Source organism: Urocampus carinirostris, chromosome 17, assembly GCF_059441175.1.
Source record: "Urocampus carinirostris isolate Australia breed hairy pipefish chromosome 17, RoL_Ucar_1.0, whole genome shotgun sequence".
In the NCBI taxonomy this organism is placed as follows: Eukaryota; Metazoa; Chordata; class Actinopteri; order Syngnathiformes; family Syngnathidae; genus Urocampus; species Urocampus carinirostris.
This window is the reverse complement of record NC_142365.1, coordinates 14,092,909-14,111,295: the sequence shown is the minus strand read 5'-3', so window position 1 is coordinate 14,111,295 and position 18,387 is coordinate 14,092,909. Positions and strand designations below refer to the sequence as shown.

Below are 18,387 nucleotides of genomic sequence, written 5' to 3'. Positions count from 1 at the left end.
AATCAAACATATTAAAGACATTTCTAATTCAATTTGTTTGGAAATAAGAAAAAAAAAAAGAAATATTTTTTATGTTGTCAAAGGGTTTACAATAAGTTGCATAATTAACTTGTTTTTGAATTTTGTTATATTTTTCATCATGGTATACTATACCACGATTGTTGTTGTTTTTTTTATCAGTAACAATAAATATCACCATAATAACGATTAATATTTTTTACACTTCTTTTCAAAACATTAAAATAATGTATAAGGTAAAGATAAACTTTTGTATTAAAGCTTTAAATTTGCAGACCCAAATAACACTCTTTATAAAATGCATCAACTTTTTCCAAATATGTTTATCTACCTTTATCTACAACTTTTATTTTATATTTTGTTGAAGATGTGAGCCTTTGTCAAACATCAAATATATTATCATGCAATTTGATCAATACAGATATTAACCAAAGATATTCTGTGTATTCAGAAAAAAAAAATGCCCAATTTAATAAGAAAATGGTGATTAACTAATTCATTCATTGAAATCTATCAAATTGTGTTTAATTCGGAATGTAGATTGCTTGTTCATTAATTGTAAGTAATTGTAGTACACCACTCCTGCCAAGAGAGGCGAAAGTCAGACCTGCTTAAAACAAATAAAGAGTCGGCTTTTTATTTGCCGACGAAGAAGAAAAGTAATCGAAACATGGCGACTCCCATGCACAGAATAATCGCCCGGCGACAAGCGTGAGTATTCTCGAAAAACGAAAAAAGTTATAAATTTTATATTGTGTGGTGTATACATCGAACAATATTTTATCGTGATGTTTAATGTTGAATGCCAAAGCTACCTGCTTCATATGGAGCTCAAACACTACGCTGTCTTTCGCTATGCATACATTATTGTTCAATCGAAAGCAAAGTTATTTCTTTCCCCATTATAGATAAAAAAAACATTATTGAATTTGCAGTAAATGGCAACAGGTGTTACAATATAGCATGTGTTTCGATCATCTTTCCTAACGTATTGCATTTTCATTGCTTTTTCAACTTGTGGTGCCACCATAACTATATTTGCAATGTACATGATTATTCTGCGGTCCATCATTTATGTTAAAATAGTAGCATAAGGTCTAATGAAGAATTTGAAATTTGAAATCATAGATATTTAATGAAATTGAAATAATAAACACCACTTTTTGTTCATTATATGTACACCGTGACTTTTAGGGAGGCAAACAAACAAAATGTTCGTTGCCAGAAATGTTTAGAGATGGGACACTGGACATACGAATGCAGTGGGAAGCGTAAGTATGTGCACAGACCCTCCAGAACAACAGAGATGAAGAAAAAGCTAAAAGAGGTTGAGAATCAACCTAGGAGCATCACTGGGTAAGCCACATATTAGAAACACTAATGTAACATTGACATTTTGGTGAGTTGTTTGCTTTTTTCCTGCAGACCAGGACAACCAAGCACCAGTGAGAAGAAAACTAAGAAGTAAGATTTGGGGCAGGAGTTTATTTAGAATTCAAATTTTACTATTGTTGAATGTTTTTTATAGCCCTTTGTTAAAGAAACGTTTTCCAATTTGCTCTGTACCCACAGTTTTCCGGATAATAATCATTAAAATAACCAGATAGTATATGGTTTGTACCACTCCTGTGCAATATCTGTTGTTAGGAATTAAATATATTAAAATGTACCGTTTTACCAAATTGTTCGATTTAATTATCTGACTCCATTAACCAAACACAACCTGCATTCTCCTAACAATGCGCGCTCGTTTCTTGATGTGAAAAGAATGACAAGAGACCGGCATTTCCACACGGGGGCAGATTTCATTTCTTAAACAATTTAGCAAGGTGAACTCCATCGAATTAGCTGAATTAGTGTCGCTCGAGTCTGTCCAGCCTGCTCTCTCGATCCCCTCCGATCTTCTGTCTTTCTTCCTCCGCCCACGTTTTTTTCCGCAAGATGGTGTGCCGGCTCATCCCATGGGCTTTGTATCCATGGTTATCATGCTTTAACTTCTCTGTCGCATCACTAAAAACCTTGGATCTAGAGGTAAAAATCGAGCCTGACCCGGCCCGCTGGTGTAAAAGCTCGGACCGGACCGATTAACATGATTTGAGGGACTGGGCCCGATGGAGACCAGAAGCTGCATTACGGTGCCGTAGTGTGCACTTTGACACCAAAGTGTCTTCTTCATCTGAAGTACACACAGTGCCGAGGTTTCAGGCTTGGGTTTACTTTGGGTTCGATGCCTAAAAACAAGGGTGCACTTCAGCCCCAAGGCCCGCACTTCTGCGCAGAAGTACGTGTGGGGCTGAGATGCAGCGCCAAAGTGTGTTACTCAAGTAAAAGTGCAGTCACTTCAGAATATTATCACTCAAGTAAAAGTAAAAAGTAGTCATCAAAACAAATGCTAAGTAAGTGCATGTTATGCAGATCCTCCACGGGTGGGGGGAGAAAAAAAACCGCGAGAGAGAAGTCCGACTCAGCCCAATGATTGACATTTATGCCCAGGCCCAAGATCTTACCTCTACATGGAACCCATAGCAAATAAACACATTTCAAATATACAGCACTGTACTTCTGATGCGCACATTTTAGAAGCATACATGATTCTCACCTTTAGGAAAAGAATGGCATTGTGGGAGGGAGTTCAGCCACTAGCATATTCTCATTTTTATGATACTTTGATGTACACCTATAGCAAACCATCTTTTTTTTTCACATTGACCATTAGAAGACAAGTATCTTAGAGACACGACTCTTCAAATGCACCAACACTGCAGTTTAAATTATCCAATGTTTTTGACCACGCAAAATAATCTGCTGTTGATGTTGTATGGTGTGCAAAATGTTTTAAATGGAGGCTGAAAAAACATTTTAATTCACAAGGTATAGTGAAACTGTTGTAAGGGCAGGTTCGCCGTATCCCAGGAATCAAATGTACTTGTTTTCAGATATTCCATCTTACTGTTCTAGGCTTACAATTTATGATTATTTGAATAGTCAACCAGTGACTGACTATTGAAATGCTTGGTCAAACAATCGAATAATTAAGAAAAGATTAGCATGAAGTTGATTTATTCGTGTAGAAATTGAAAATAAACGCGAAAAATGGGTAGGATTAAAAATACATCGTTAATTGAACATACTGCAGATTCGTACAAAAATTGAGCTAAATTCTAAAAACGGTTAGGCATAGTGTGTGGTCACCAGAGACAGCTGACTATTTATTAGGAATTCAAATTAGGCAAACATTTTTTATCTCTACAAACCAATAATAAGGTCATTAGCAGAAATAGAACTGTACATAAAACAATGTGTTCATTTTGTATAGTACATTCAGTGGTCAACTGCAAAGTCCGTTGTAAAAACCTAACGATTCTTAACCTTTTGAAATCCAACTTTTTAACAACTGACGTTGGCTTTTTTAACGTTTTGACAACTGAAATGTATTCATCAGACTGCATTCATTTAATCTCCTAAGTTTGCCAGGAAAAGTCTAGTTCTTTTTATAGCCAAATATAGGCGCACAAGATGTAAACATCAAAAGCGTTTTGTGTGCATGTTACTTAAATTTTACTGAGGCGGGTCACACTGTTCTTTCCAATTGTCCGACATGCTTTTAAAATTTTCGTGCTTCACTGTTCTGCCATGGTGCTGCTTTATAAACTTTGCAAGTATTTATTTTATTGGTTGTACTAGGCGAAAATGCTAACAAACTTTAGAAGTTTTGGCGCCCTTACTTGATGTTAACGACACAATTTCTGTGTAGTTTTTACTCCTTAAGACAGAGACGCTATTGCGCATATGCGACCTCGGCAGAGATTATATTTACGTAGAGAAAAAAAAAAAACGTGCCTGGTGACAATGAATCAGATTTGAGTCTTATTTCTATTAGCAATCAGCCCTATACTGTTGTTCACCCGTCTGATTTATTTGTCACCAGGGCCAGAGACTCGAGTGGGAGCAGTAGCGACGGATCCGGCAGCTCGTCTAGTGACTCATCTACGGACAGCAGTGACTCCTCCAGCTCTTCTTCAGACGACAGCAGCGAGAGCGATGACGACAGCTCATCTTCTTCATCCACTTCTTCATCCACGTCATCTTCAGACAGCTCAGATTCTGGCAGTGCCAGTGACTCTGATCAGGGTCCTCCAAAAAAGAAGAAGAAAAAGAAATGAGGGTCTATCTGCTGTCATTGTGCGGTATGATTTGGTTCCAGCGATGTACTTTCCAGGGTTTAAGTAAAGAATAGTGTACAGTTTTTTAGAAATGTTAAGTGATGACTCTATGCTCTTGTTTGTTTGATGAGGATGGTCGTTTGCGCTATCCGATTTGTGTACACTTTTTTTTGTATTTTGTCTTGATTAAAATATATTTTAGAAAATTATCCGCTATAATTGTTGCAGCCTGCCCGTGTTATTGAAAATGTCTTGTAAGCAATTGAAAATTTAAATAAAGATAACAGTTGTTGTTTTTAGTATTGTTTTCATTTTTGAGGTAAATTGCGTTTTTATTTTTGCAAGATAAGAAAATGTACTTCTAAAATAAGCAAAATTATCCCATCTAGCCGGGCGGCACGGCAGATGAGTGTTTACTGCGTCTGTGGCACAGTTCTGAGGTAATGGTGTCAAATCCAGCTACCAGCATTCCTGTGCGGAGTTTGCATGTTCTCCACGTGCTTGCGTGGGTTTACTCCGGGCACTCTGGTTTCCCCCCCCACATTCTAAAAAGGTTAATTGGCTGGTTCAAATTGTCCCTAGGGTGTGAATGAGCCAGTGAGTTGTCGGTCTTTTTGTGCCCTGTGACTGGCAACCAGTTCAGGATGTCCCCTGCCCATTGCCCGAAGATGGCTAGGATGGGCTCCAGAACCCCTGCGATTCTACTGAGGATAAGCGGTGCAGATAATGGATCCCATCTAGCAGATATTAGACAGCTATTCTCTTTCCTCAAATGCACAAAACGATGTACTATTTCCTACATAAGGTTATATTTTTCATTTTAAAGGGCAAACTAACTTTCCTAAATTAAGACAAAACTCTCGTTTCGAATTGTTTTTTTGCAAAAACTTTAACCCATTGGCCAAAACGGTTGTTTACCAAGTATTTCTTGATTTTGACATATTTTATGCCTTGGAAAAATCTAAAAAATAATTCTTAAAAGAAGCTAAATTACTGGATCTATTTTATGTTTGCTCATAAGACCGGGATTACAAAAAACTATATAAAACTGGCAAGACAATCCAATATCCGTTAGATAGGAAATGTTGCTTGTTTTTATTTCATAACCTGTGTGTGTGTGTCGCCCCCCCCCCCCCCTTTTTTTTTTAGACAGAGAACAAACAAGACAACCAAGGTGAAAACGTTGCAGTGTTGGGAAATATCTACCATAATGTCATTTTCAAAGTCCAGTCTTGATTGGTTGGAAGAGGTGCTTGTTGTTTTTCTATATTCCATCCATTTTTCCCGTTTATCCTTAAATTGGGTCTCTTGTATTCTTTTTTGAAATGCCGCCCTCTCCATCACAAATAATTCCTCCAGGGTGCACACCCACTGCTCCATGGCAGGTAGTTCTTGTATGTACCATCCATCTTTTAAATGCACCGCTTATCCTCAGTAGGGTCGCGCGGGGTGCTGGAGCCTATCCCAGCAATCTTCAGCTGTTGGAAGGATGATGTCAGAACTTTTGTTCGCTCTAATTTCAATTATGATGAACGTACGATCCCTGCTCGCAGCTATTAACAACTTGCCGATCCCAGCAGAGTTTTTATCATCACAGTTGACTTCAATCAGGCGTTTTCATTTAATACGTTGACTGTGCAAACAACTGACATAAAACACGGGAATGAATAGAAACAGAGCAGATCTGTGCGTATATCTGCTCTGTCCCGCACCTGGATGGATCCGATAAGCTCTATCTTTTCTCTGACCCTGAAATATCTCTGGAAGAAATCAGCCTGTGACTAGAACAATTCAAACATGGCCTGAGAACACTCGCTCTCAGCTGCAGCACTTCTCTTTCATTTTCCAATCAGTCTAATATAAAAAGTTATAATGGCAATCAATTGTCTTTATTATCATTGACTCCAAAATACTACTGAAATTACAATATTTGAGGTACAAATGGTTCTGTTCAGTGCATCTACAGGTATTATTACTTAGAATCAATTACATAAAACATACAAATATTTTTATGTACTTAGTTAAAAGTTTGACACATTTTGTAGTTGTCGACACTTTAAAAGGTTGTAGTTGTATACACTACTAGGACATCTAAATTCACATAAATAGAACCAACATTTTTACTATACACTTTAAAAAAAAAATTTTACACACAACCTAAACTACATATGTGAATAGAAAAATTGAATTATTATTCGTCAGATTCTAATGTGTCTCTTTAACCTTGAATTTTCGGACCATAAAGTGTTCTGAACTTGGCTTCTTGCAAAATAATTTTATGTAACATTTACCTTCTGTGAAGAATGACAACACAAACAATTGCAACTGAGTTGTGTTTTATAACCACACATAAGCAGATATAACATGTTTAACACACTTTGCTCAAAGACAGAAACTCACCCAAATTTAAGTGCAAGGTGCATCCACTTTCTGTGAGCATTAGATCAACAGTGGCCAAAATCTCACTGGAAGGAGGATCCATATCAAACTCTCAATCCTGAAGTTACATATAAAGGCATGGGCTCTACAATATTCTCCTGCGGGCTGCAACTGGCTTCTAGGCCGCATGTTTGAAACCCCTGTTTTAGGAGCAACAGACAACACAAAACATATTTTGATATGACTAACAATTAAGTTATAAAGTTTAAACCAGCTATATAAAATATTTTATACACATTTTTTACGCAATCAATTGACAATGGAACACGTTTTGTGTCCGTTTGTTACCAATTCGCTCAAAATGTAGGTTGTAGTTTTATTCGCTTCCTCTAGAGGCGCTAAGATCCCATAAAATTCCGCTGCACGAGAACCACATCGAGTTCAAAAGTAAGTCTCTGTATTTCAGGGGCAAAACGTGCAGTTGTAGCCAGGGGAAAGAAAAAAACGATCATCACTAGTAGTTATTCAAAAGACCACCTTCTGTGTATATCAAATATAGTTTGTAAAGTGTGACGCATGACATGAACGGACGTCATTACTTGAGGTATGGACGTCACCATTGTGTTGCATTTGGAATCGGAATTGTTAACATCCCCTGAATACACCGACGGGTTCCTTTTTAGAATGTTTGTTGTGTTTTGCGACTAGTTCGTCGCTAAGGGCTATTAAATCGGGATTAAATTGCTTATTTACGTTTGAACTAACCAAAATGCGTTTTATTTTGTGAAAGACGCGCAAACCTCCCAGCTGACAGCAACATGGCGCTTGTGTTTACACGGGATTGTAAAATATCCGAGAGTCACGAACGCAACACGAGCTCAGTGTCCTCCATTCGTGTTTGTGGTACCTGCCGAACTTAGCTAGCTGCACCTTAGGAGGTACCGGAATACTAACATGAAGAAAAATAAAATACTATAACTCTATTTTCTCCCGATATGTAAAGAGTAAATATTAAACGATGGGCACCGTCTTTTGGGCCGTGCCGTTTTAGTCGTTCCGCTGTTTTTTTTTTTTTTTGCTGGGTCCATTTTGCGTGTAATTGGAAGTGGAAAAGACAAAGAAAAAGAGCTTTCCAATAGCTAGAATGGTTTGGGCCTAAAAAGAAGACGAGAGGTAAGGATGCCGACCGGTACCGAACACGGGGTTCTGTTGAGTGAAGGTTCGGGGTGGTCGGACGACATTTACGGGATAGTGTTATTTCGAAATGAGGATATGTTTGCCGAGCTTGTTTAGCTTATAGCTTGGCTCCCCTCCCTAGTACCCGACATGGGCTAGCCTGTGTTTTCCTCGCGCATTAGCAGCTGCTGATTTCTGCTCGATTGTGTTAAAAAAACATCTCATTATAAGTATAACTAGTATTAATACCCTCCTACCTACATGACCTTACTAGCTTTCTTGCTTAGTTTTTAAATGGAGCGAAATTGACAGGATGAATTGTTTGCCCTTTCCCAGTATATTTTTTAGTTTCTTAAACAAAGTACATGAGAGAAAAAAATCAATTCATTTAAACGTTAAACAAGGATACATCTTTTAGTCACTGTACATGCATTTTAAAAATGACTTATTATGTTAGCATACCTGTCAACCTCAGCCTCTTGCTCCCTTATAAATGATTGAATTGGCACTTATTAAGTGATGATGACCTTACAAACACAATGCGGCAAGGTAGACTATGTACAGTATAATTAAAACAAAGATAATTGAAGTAAACAAGTTTATTTACCTGGTACGTGCCACCAAGCTGTACATGCCCAAGACATGCCACTACAGATGTAGTTAAAAAAAATCTATGACGGAAATACTACAAATACTCCTGCAAATGGATTACAAAAATACTACAAAATACTACTGCTGGAATACAAGAATTATACCAGGGTATAGTATAACATTACTACAAAAAAAAAATCAAACACTATAAAATACAACTATAGTAATGCCACAAAAATACTTCAGAAATACTTGAAAAAAAATCCCCCTACAAAAACACTACTGCAGAAATACTAGAAAAATACCACTGCATAAATACAAAAATCTCATTATAGTAATAGTACAAACAACTACAAAAGTACCATTACCACTACTAAAAGAATGTGCTAACATCTGCATTATTAATGATTTCAATCCTCTTTATTAAGTGATAATAAACCTTACAAACATAACGCGGCACCTATTTACTCACTGCAGGACAGACTATGTAGAGCACATTGAGTTCAAAAGAAACAAAGGTCATTTGTATAAACAAGTTTGTTTCCCATATAAACAACAAAATAAATTCTTTCAGCATCTTTCTAAATTCTTCACTATGGAAGTACAACAAAAATACCTCAACAGAAATACTACAAGAACCTTACAAAAACACTAATGATTGAGTGATATGGGTTTTTCACAGCCGCTACGATTATTAGTATTAAGAGGAGGCCAATAACCAATATTTGGAGCTGATATCTATTTGCTGTAAAAGTTTAAAAAAATTGGTGCAAGAATTTTTTAATAATGCACAAAAGAATATTTGTTATGAATTCAGGTAAAACTTTAATAGTGCTCTAAAACTTTTTAGAGTGTTTAAAATATAATTTTAACACAACCCAAACGACTAATAAGTGGTATTTAGCTAGATCGTCAGATTTTAAATTCTATTCAAACATTTGTTTACACAGGGAAATCCAATCAAACCTGTGTCTCATTCACAATAATGCTTTGGTTGCAGCGATCAGTGAAAAACTATGTACTTTACAATAAGGCTAATACATACAGCACGCTATATAAAGCCTACCTGTGTACAACTAGTTTTGGTCGTAAATACTATAGCGTTTAGCTACATTGGTCGCATCCAGTGTTGGTGACGTTTGCAGGAATATGTCTTAATAAACTCAAAATATAGACACTGATCGCTTCTTTGTTTTAGTCACGCTAATCAATATTTATAAATAAACACATTTTACAGACTACAATCACGACACTTGTTCCATCTTCCGTTTGTGAGTTGCTGTACGTTGATGACATTTCAGTCAAGGGTAGTCTCAAAGGGGGTTGAAAAGAAAGACGGTAAATGTGGGAAATATTCGCGAATATGAAAAATATTAGCGACAGAGTTAAAATATTAACCCTTGCTCTAGTCTGTAGTCTTTTACTGCGCACAGTGCTGAGTGTGCTTCCTGCTTCAGTGTCTCCGCCCCCGATTTTTTATCGGGTGATTAGCATCCGAGACAGAAAGCAGAAGAGGAGAGAAAAGTTTGGGCACGGTTTTGTGTTTGATACTCTGCTTAATCGACCTTATAAAATGCCGATACTGATATCCGTCATTTTCCCAAATACCAGTGCCGATAATCGGTCCGCCCGATAATTGGTCGACCGCTAAAAAACACTACTGCAGAAAGACTACAAGAATCATACAAAAACACCACTGCAAAAATACTACAACAATACGAGAGAAATACACACAAAAAATCTACAGAAATACAGCGATCTCTCGGTTTTCGCAGTAAAAGGGACTAGAACCACCCGCGTAAAGTGAAAATCTGCGAAGTAGCGTCACATAAGTTTTAACCCTTTGGGGGCTTTTATCTCGAGATGATGTCCTAACCTACGAAGACTAAACGACTGTACTATTAAAAACAATTATTCATCTAAAAAAAAAAAATAACACACAACACATAGTAGCAGTTAAATTAATTGTTTTATTGTAATTGTACAAAATTATAACAAAATTGGTGGACATACGTCAAAAGCACACGCAGCTATAGGCATGGGCGAGGAGCCCCCACTTACTTCAACACGCATGCCCGTCCACTCCTATGTGGTCCGAGCTTTATCATACCTCTCCCCGACCCTAAAGCGGAAATGGGAACGCTGGGACCCCTTGGTTTTGTTTTCCGTATATAGATGAAGTTAAACAAAATTGGGAGGTTTCCTTTTTCAGTGTAAGAAGCTGCATGTTAGCGTGGGGTGTCCACGAATAGAGACAGTTCTCTGCAATGATCAAAATAAAACCATCCTGAATGTAGTGGTTTCCCATGAGTTGTAGGTCCAAGTCATCCATTTCATTGCTAAAGAACCTGGCGTTAGCAAGATGCAGGTTCTGTAGCGGTGTCTCCGGAGAGTTATTAGCCTCGCCGGACTTGCAGCTCCACTCTTTCCATCGCCTGAATCGCTCTTGGAACCTGATAACAATCCCAAAAAGCACTTTCTGGTGTTCAGCATTTCTTTGCGTTCTTCTGACTTTTCTTAGAGTCCGATTTAATTGATGAATTTCTTTTCATTGATATAAATGAAAACAAGGACACAATGGATTCATTTAAAATTCCGCAATAATTGAAGCACAAAGTTACGAGAGGTCTCTGTATAGCTTAGCGCTATCCAATCCACTTGGGGATAAATGGATTGAATGTTACTCACAAAATACATGTTCATGAATAAATAGGCTCAACTGTAGTAAGTTGGGCCTGGAATGTAAGCATGTAAACAATAGCCAAAGTTTAGCTAGCAGCTAACACACAAACTTTTGAGAAAATTGTAAGAGCTTGGTAGGGTTTCCATTTGACAGCGTTCTCTATCTCCTTGCTTTTCTTCTGCAAATTGAAAAACAAACAGCCCCGCCATGTACAAACTTAATCATCATGGACCTTTAAGTCAGGGGAGGATCTTCTACTGATAATCAAGTTATACATGTTTCTAGGGTCAAAGAGGTGTGGTTTACTGCTCCATGCAAAATGTGTTTGTTTTGTTGTACTGACACGTGACTCACGTTTGGTTTTAATAGTCTTCCCAGGTACCTTTCTGATCATTCCTGAAAACATACAGGAGTCAGATAAAATTCCTGATAGATCTTTCTATTCACAATCTATTGTTAGTCGAGGTGTCTTGAACACACTCAATTCATCTGTACTGCAGTTATAGTTAATTGCCAATGCAATGGTCATATAAGTATACAAGCTCTGTGCGTGTACTCAATTTGTTCAGTATGTTGTTAAGCGTCCTTGTGCTGAACGCATGTGATGTTAGGTTCAGAAAGTTAATCAATAATTTATTTTACTTTATTGCTAGTTTATTAAATATAAACTGGAGCAGGACCTTGAAAAAATGTTGGTGTAATAAATCGCAATTGCGATACTGAGGACGTACTCAGTTTTGGTTAAACCCTGATATCAAGTCATGCTCATGTGACAATAGAGACAAGGGTAGCCAACTTGTTTATCAATGTTGACATGCTTGGTGGGGTGTGTGCAAATTCTTAATGTTGAGGGTGTTGTGTGTCTGTTCATCATTTCTTTTAGGATAGTTGCATGTGAAATAGAATGGGGTGGTGTTTGGTCTGGGAAAGCCTTTTGGTCTTTTTTTAAGGGATATGTAGCGTTGTCAGAAGCCAGCCAGTTCAAAAGGTGGTGGCTGGGGTGAGAGGAGTCTTCAACTCATTTGCTGCCATCGACAGTTACAGACATCAAAGCTCCATTTTAGATTGACTAGTTATAGATGTCAAAAGCCATTCCCAGCTAGGCTGCGATTGACAGCCATATACGTGAAAGGTCATTTCTAGCTAGGCTGTCATTGACTGTTATAAACACCAAAGCTCCACTTAAGCTAGTTTACCAAAGAGAGCTACAGATATAAAAGCTCTATAGTTTGCCTATTTCAACCCAATCACTGTCATCAACAGCTAAAGACGTCTAAAGTCATTTCTAGCTAGGTTGCTATTGATTGCTATAAATGTCAGAGCTCCATTTTAGCTAGACTACCAAAGACGGCTTTAGACGTCAAATCTTCATATTTTGCTTTTTTTTTACTCAACCGCTGCCATCAACAGTTGAAGATGTCAGTAGCCTAGATGGTAAGGCGCCCGCTTTGAGACTGGGAGGTTCGGGTTCGCGCCCCGGCCGAGTCATTCCTAAGACTTAAAAAGTGGTCGGCGGCGCCCTCTGTTGGCTGCGGCTGCATCGGCTCGCTACAACGGGTCAGGTGCAATCGACATTTCGTTCTGTGTACATTGTTACACAGAATGACAATACAAGGAAATTATTATTATTATTATTATTATTGTAATATCTAGCTTTGCTGCCAGTGACGGCTACAGACGTAAAATGTCATCACTAACTAGGCTGCCACTGACAGCTAAAGCTCCATTTTAGCCAGACTACCGAAGCTTCATATTTTGCTTACTTTTACTCAATTGCTGCCATCAAAAGCTCAATACGTCAAGTGTAATTTCTGGCTAGGCTGCCGTTGACTAATATAGATATGAAAGCTCATTTTTTTTGCTAAACTACCCAAGTCCTACTGCCATCAAAGCGTCATATTTTGCTTATTTTTATTTTGAGAGCTAAGGGCGTCAAAGGAAATTTCTAGCTAGGCTGACATTGACAGCCAAAACACAAGCTCCATTTTAGTCGGACTTCCAAAGACAGCTACAGATGTCAAAGCTCCATTTTAGCTAAGATGCCAGTAAATGGGTTACCAATGTAGTTTTTAATGTTCTTCAGACTGGGCAAAAAGCAGCCCATGATTTTCTGGGCTGTGTTAATGATTCTCTGTAAGGTTCTTCTCTCTGTTTCCCTGCCTCCTGCATGCAGAAGAACATTGCCTATAAACGTCATTGGTAGAAGACAGAAGAACCTTACAGAGAGCCATGAACACAGAACAACACAGTCTGCCCAAAATTGCGCATCAAATGTTTATTGAAGTAACTAAACACATCATCAATTGTAAGCAACAATAAAATACAGGCAATAATTTAATCTTATGTTAGAACTTGAGTTTATTTCAATATTCATCCAAGACAAAAAAAGTGATGCGATAGTTGGCTTTAATTGGAATTGCTAATACAATTTTCCGAGGGTCTCATAGGATGTCAAAAAGTCAATGACTGTATGAGAGACACCGCCCCCCAAATTTTTGGGGCCAATGCGCCCCTGCCCTCATCTTAACATTCTATGACCATGCCATATTTACATAATTGAAGCTGTGGGTAAAGTTGTTTTGTTTCTGCAACACCCTTAACTGAAACACTGGGGCTATTGTTCTCAAAATTTCTCAACACCCTGAGCAAAAAAAAACTACACCTAGCATTCCTTCTTCCTCTGTGACATTCTATTGAAGTGTTTGATCTTAATTTGCAAGTTAGTTGGATGCTAACCATTATATGTTATAGATATATCTATGACAGTTTTGGATTAAATTCGTGACTACGGTCATATTTTAGGCCGACAAATTTGGGTGTCGACATTGGACAGCTAATAGTTGTTTAATCTTTTACAAAGAAAATGACTGAGATGAACAGTGAACGGGTTATTGCACAGGGGGAAGGGGTAGGAGAGTGACAGATTATAAAACCTCCACTTGAGAGGATCGCTATACCCTTAGATATTTCCTTACTATAATCACCTCATTTTTAATGATAGTACCCTCTATTGGTTATGGCCATGTCACTTAGCAAGGGTATCGATTTGTGTACCTTCTTCGTATTTCTTGATGATTACTAGCTTTGTTTCCATGGTTATCATGTTTTTGCCTATTCATTTGGCATCACTGCAAGCTTTGGAGCCATACCAAATAAATAAAGTACACAAAAATAAAAAAGGTATTGCATATGACATTCTGAACTGAATTATGTGGAAGGCATTGTCTAAGGTAATGCAGCCAATAGCATTTCGGCATTTTCGTGATGCAGTGGCGCAAACCTATAGCAGACCAGCATGTTATATATCGCTGACCGATAGCACACAAATATCTTCGTGATGTATGAAGCTCTTCACTCTCAAAGTAGACACAGCTTTGGGACACGTGAAATAATTTGCTGTTGATGTCATATGATCGGGAAAATGCAGTAAAAAGGGACCAAAAAAACCCATCGTATTCCACCGCACAGTAAAGTGTAAATGTCGTAAGGTGGGAACACTGCACCCCTTGGTGGACTGTATTTTAATTGTTTATAACAGTGCTTAGTATTTTAACCCCTTAATGTTCCGGCGGGTCGCTGGACTTTTGATAAACAAATATGTGTCTGTACGGTGTCACCAGTCACTGAAATACGTCATGCCACATATCTTTGGAAAGCTTGCGATTCAAGACATGATGATTTCAAAATGTACTCGTTACCGAAACATCACGCTGAGTCCGAAACAAGATACTCGAGAACTATAAATCTGGCGTAACTCGCCATCACGCCCCCCCCTGGCCATCTTCAAATTCTTCAAATGTCCCTGAAAGTTGCTTTGTTAAATCAAGGACAATCCTTAGAATCCAACCATGTAAAATATTTACTCCAAAACCCAGGATAATGCCGACGGATAAATAGAAATCCGATGCGTTTTTTTTTTTTTTTCCCAAAAGTTCATTTTCCGTGATTTTTTTTTTTTTTGTCGGTGCTCAATTATATTGAAATGCTTAACCTTGAGAAAACCGCCCCCTCTTCTGGGCTCCTTTGTTAAGGTTTCTGTCTGCTGACCATTTTTTACTTTTTGATTCCTCAATCAATGAAAGTACCTACCTACCTATGAAATGCAATGGATAGCACTTCGAGCTGATTAAAATAGTGGTCTCGTCTACGCAATTTCTAAACAAATAAACATCACAAAATAACATTAGAATTTTTTCTTTTTACATGTCTTGATAACGAAACAAAGTTAACCTGTATCATGAATAACATTTAAAAAAAGGGATATTATGAACCCATAAAAAAGTAAGAACGTAAACATGACGTGTCTGCAATATAGTGTAATATTACGTTTACTATGTTCTACCGCAGCATGTTCATCAGTGCAAGAAAAGTATTCATTCAAACTCACCATTCCTGCTATCTTATTAATACTCCTGCTACTACTATTTATTCCTCTTAGTACAACATTTTACCCATTAACTTCCATAAATAAAAAGTGTTACCTCTAATCTGTAATTGCGATATTTTGTTGAGAACCACAAACACAATATTGAAGCTATTCCAAAGAATGCAAGTTTTAAACATGCAGGATTCAGTGCAGTTTTGGTATACATTTTGTCTAGAAAAACCCACATATCCACCGTTCCCGAGTTTCAGACATGCATGGTCACATGCTATAATGTTCCCACTTGCTCAGTGAGGAAGTAAATACTTGCGTGCGAGTTTACCAAGCGTCGGAAAGTTGATGTTGTGGATCTTGCACCAAGCGAGGGGATCACAAAAGCCCTTTAATCACTTGGGCCATCAAATAACTGTTCAGTTCAACTTCAGCATTCTCCATCACTTGCACATCTGCGAAAAGTGCTGCTTGCTTGCTTAATAAACTTCCCAGGGAGCACCACTCTCACGACAGAGCCTCTGTCTACATAAGGCCTCTTGTCCTACAATTGCATAGGTACTAATTGTGTAATACTTATTCCAGTTGCATATAATTTAAAAAAAGGTTACCATTTGTGCCATCTCCTCCATTTCTAGTTGCACTGTGTCCTGGACGCTGACAATCTTCTCTGTACTGATGTAATCAGCTTTAAATCTTGGGCTCACTAGAGAAGCAATGTCAAGGAGGTCCCTTGTGGCTTGGTCATTGTAGTGTCTCTGTAGTAGCTGATTACTTTGGACTTGATCTCTTTTGTCAAGTTAGTGTCATCCTCTTTTTCAGCCAGAGTCGTCTCTCTCAAAAGAAAAAGGACTCGTTTTAAGTATGACACACTGACATACCCCTTACCTGGGGGGGATGTTGGTAAACTCCTGAAATGGTCTAAGGGCACAATTCATTAATTCAAGGACTTCAATGTCTTGCCAAGTGGGTACCAGATGACGCGTTTTCCTGTCTTCATACAGTACCTGGATCAAGGCTTTATTTTGCTCCAACACTCTGTCCACCATCTTTTCCCTAGAGCCCTATCTTGTTGCACATTCTGTGTCAGGAAAATGCTCTGGTAGGTTTAGTTTTTTTGCACTTTAGTCATTTCAGCCTTCTTTTTTCAGCAATGGGAAAATTGGCCTACCACCTGAGATGCCCATGCTAAACTCACCTGCAGGCATTAAATTGGGAAAAAGAATCAGGCAAGAAAAAAAGCCATTTTCGTGTGTTCCAACTCAGATTACTCAATGTTAGTAGCACTTGCGTTGTTTTCAGAGTTTTGCCTTGCAAAAGAGACCAAAACCAAATTCTCCAAATGGATCAAAAAATGGCATTCAATTTTCCTTGGGTACGTCTTGAATTGGGATTTAAGGCGAATTGTACAGGAACGTTAAAGGGTTAACAGACAAAATTGCCCTGATGTAAAATGTTTGATAAATGACTTTACTGCATCAATTATGTGTCATTTGGACAATCCTTTATAGGCCACTGAAATTCATGCGGCTATCTTCGAAATTACAAACACAAATACATGTATTAAAGGACATCACAATTTTGACACTGGCTTCACAATATGTGTGATTTTAGCATAGTCTGATAAGAAGGTCACGCTCCTCCTTTAACAAAACCACAAAATGGAGAAGCTGAGTGACGCAGATCTTTTGGAAAGGGTTCGCAAGATAATTGAGGCTTGTGTGTCATGTTCCAATAACGCCCGTGTCACAATGCACTGCCAGAATAATGTGTTGTTTGTGTCGTGGGGAGGGGGGTGGGTAGATTGGGGCGCAGTCCTCTTAAAACTAGAGTGCAGCTGACGTGACTTTACTAGGTGCAGCTTGTGTCGACATTTGAAATGTGGCAATTGCACTATAGATTTCAATATAGGTTATTTATTGTCTCTGAGTGTTTGAAATGTGGTAACGGTACAAAAAAGTTGGTGCATCATTAACTGAGTTCTAATGTATTTATTTGTTTTGGGCTTTTGTTTTTGTGTATAAAAATTGTAGTTTGTTGCCTTATTTTTATTATATATATTTTTTGTGAAACATAAAGATTGTAACTGCATATTGGGGGTCAGTAACAAGTGACTCGAGCCACGTGCGGTTCTTTTGGCGCTTCCTACTGGCTCCCTGGCGCTTTTTAAAAATGTTTGATAATGGAATAGATATGGTTTCTGTAGGAGAACAAATAGGACAGATACACAATTAACGGTTTCCGATGAATACAGATAGTGTGTGTGTGTTGTACTTCAGCATAAGGCTTCTATTAACCTTTTAATTTTGTTTAGTTTTTTGGGTGGGTTTCAATATGGCTCTTTAAACATTTTGGGTTGCCACTTCTGATGCATATGTATTAAACATTAGTAACAAAATAGTATGTAGTTGTCATATGTAATATACTTGTCTGTGATGAAATTACATTTTAAATAAATATACATGTCCTTATTGTTAATAATTGTCCCTATTGTCAATTGGTTACGACTGTACCCCCTTAGTGAGGGTCATGATGTGTTATTTATTGGTAAACAAACTAAACTTGTTTGAACAAAATCTTTTTTTTATTCTAAATCGTCTGTTTTGCTGTGAGTAAATATGTGCCATGTTGTGTCTTTAAGTGTCATTTAATAAGGGTAATGGCAATCATTAATAAGGGGAGCAATTTGCTGAGGTTGGCAGGTCTGAAATCGCAAACTTTCCACGATTCTCATGTATTTGCTTCTCCATTTAGCATTACTGCAAGTCTTGGGACCAATAGTTAAACAAATTAAAGTTTGGTGCACAAGATTTTGAACTTAATAAAGAGATAGAAAGGTATTGTGGGAGGGAATTCAGCCAATAGCATATTTGAATAATGCCATCACGCAAACCAATACCAGACCGACATATTGTATGATGTTGACAAATCGCAAGCAGGCATCTTGGAGACGTAATTCTACATACTACAAACGCCATTAAGTTTGAATATTGTAAGTTTCT

At 37.8% G+C, this 18,387-nt stretch overlaps 2 protein-coding genes and 1 long non-coding RNA gene across 4 annotated transcripts in view; 2 read left to right on the top strand and 1 right to left on the bottom strand.

Annotated features, from left to right (window-relative positions):
• The first annotated feature begins 608 nt into the window (after nt 1–608).
• zcchc10 (zinc finger, CCHC domain containing 10) lies at nt 609–4,480 on the top strand. Its single transcript, XM_088321437.1, has 4 exons — nt 609–729; nt 1,213–1,374; nt 1,444–1,482; nt 3,947–4,480. The coding sequence occupies exons 1-4, from the start codon at nt 689–691 to the stop codon at nt 4,179–4,181; spliced, it is 477 nt and encodes a 158-aa protein (XP_088177563.1). The 5' UTR covers nt 609–688; the 3' UTR covers nt 4,182–4,480.
• LOC148349285 (uncharacterized) lies at nt 3,062–7,109 on the bottom strand. Of its 2 annotated transcripts, XR_015847377.1 has the most exons (4): nt 6,909–7,109; nt 6,582–6,760; nt 5,388–5,659; nt 3,062–4,152 (listed from the first exon to the last, which is right to left on the bottom strand). It is a non-coding gene; the product is annotated as an uncharacterized LOC148349285 (long non-coding RNA). The 2 variants fall into 2 exon arrangements; XR_015847376.1 differs by lacking the exon at nt 5,388–5,659.
• A 366-nt stretch (nt 7,110–7,475) lies between these two features.
• aff4 (ALF transcription elongation factor 4) overlaps nt 7,476–18,387 on the top strand; it is a 50,027-nt gene continuing 39,115 nt past the window's right edge. Inside the window, exon 1 of the mRNA XM_088320817.1 lies at nt 7,476–7,733. The gene's annotated coding sequence lies outside the window, so the exon portion shown is untranslated. The remainder of the gene's footprint in view (nt 7,734–18,387) is intronic.

Bases quoted from the DNA above. Each gene is read 5' to 3' on its own strand.
- zcchc10 (XM_088321437.1), top strand. From the start codon at position 689: ATGGCGACTCCCATGCACAGAATAATCGCCCGGCGACAAGC. The intron at 1,375-1,443 runs GTAAGCCACATA...TTTTTCCTGCAG, and splicing joins CAACCTAGGAGCATCACTGG to ACCAGGACAACCAAGCACCA. The intron at 1,483-3,946 runs GTAAGATTTGGG...ATTTGTCACCAG, and splicing joins AGTGAGAAGAAAACTAAGAA to GGCCAGAGACTCGAGTGGGA.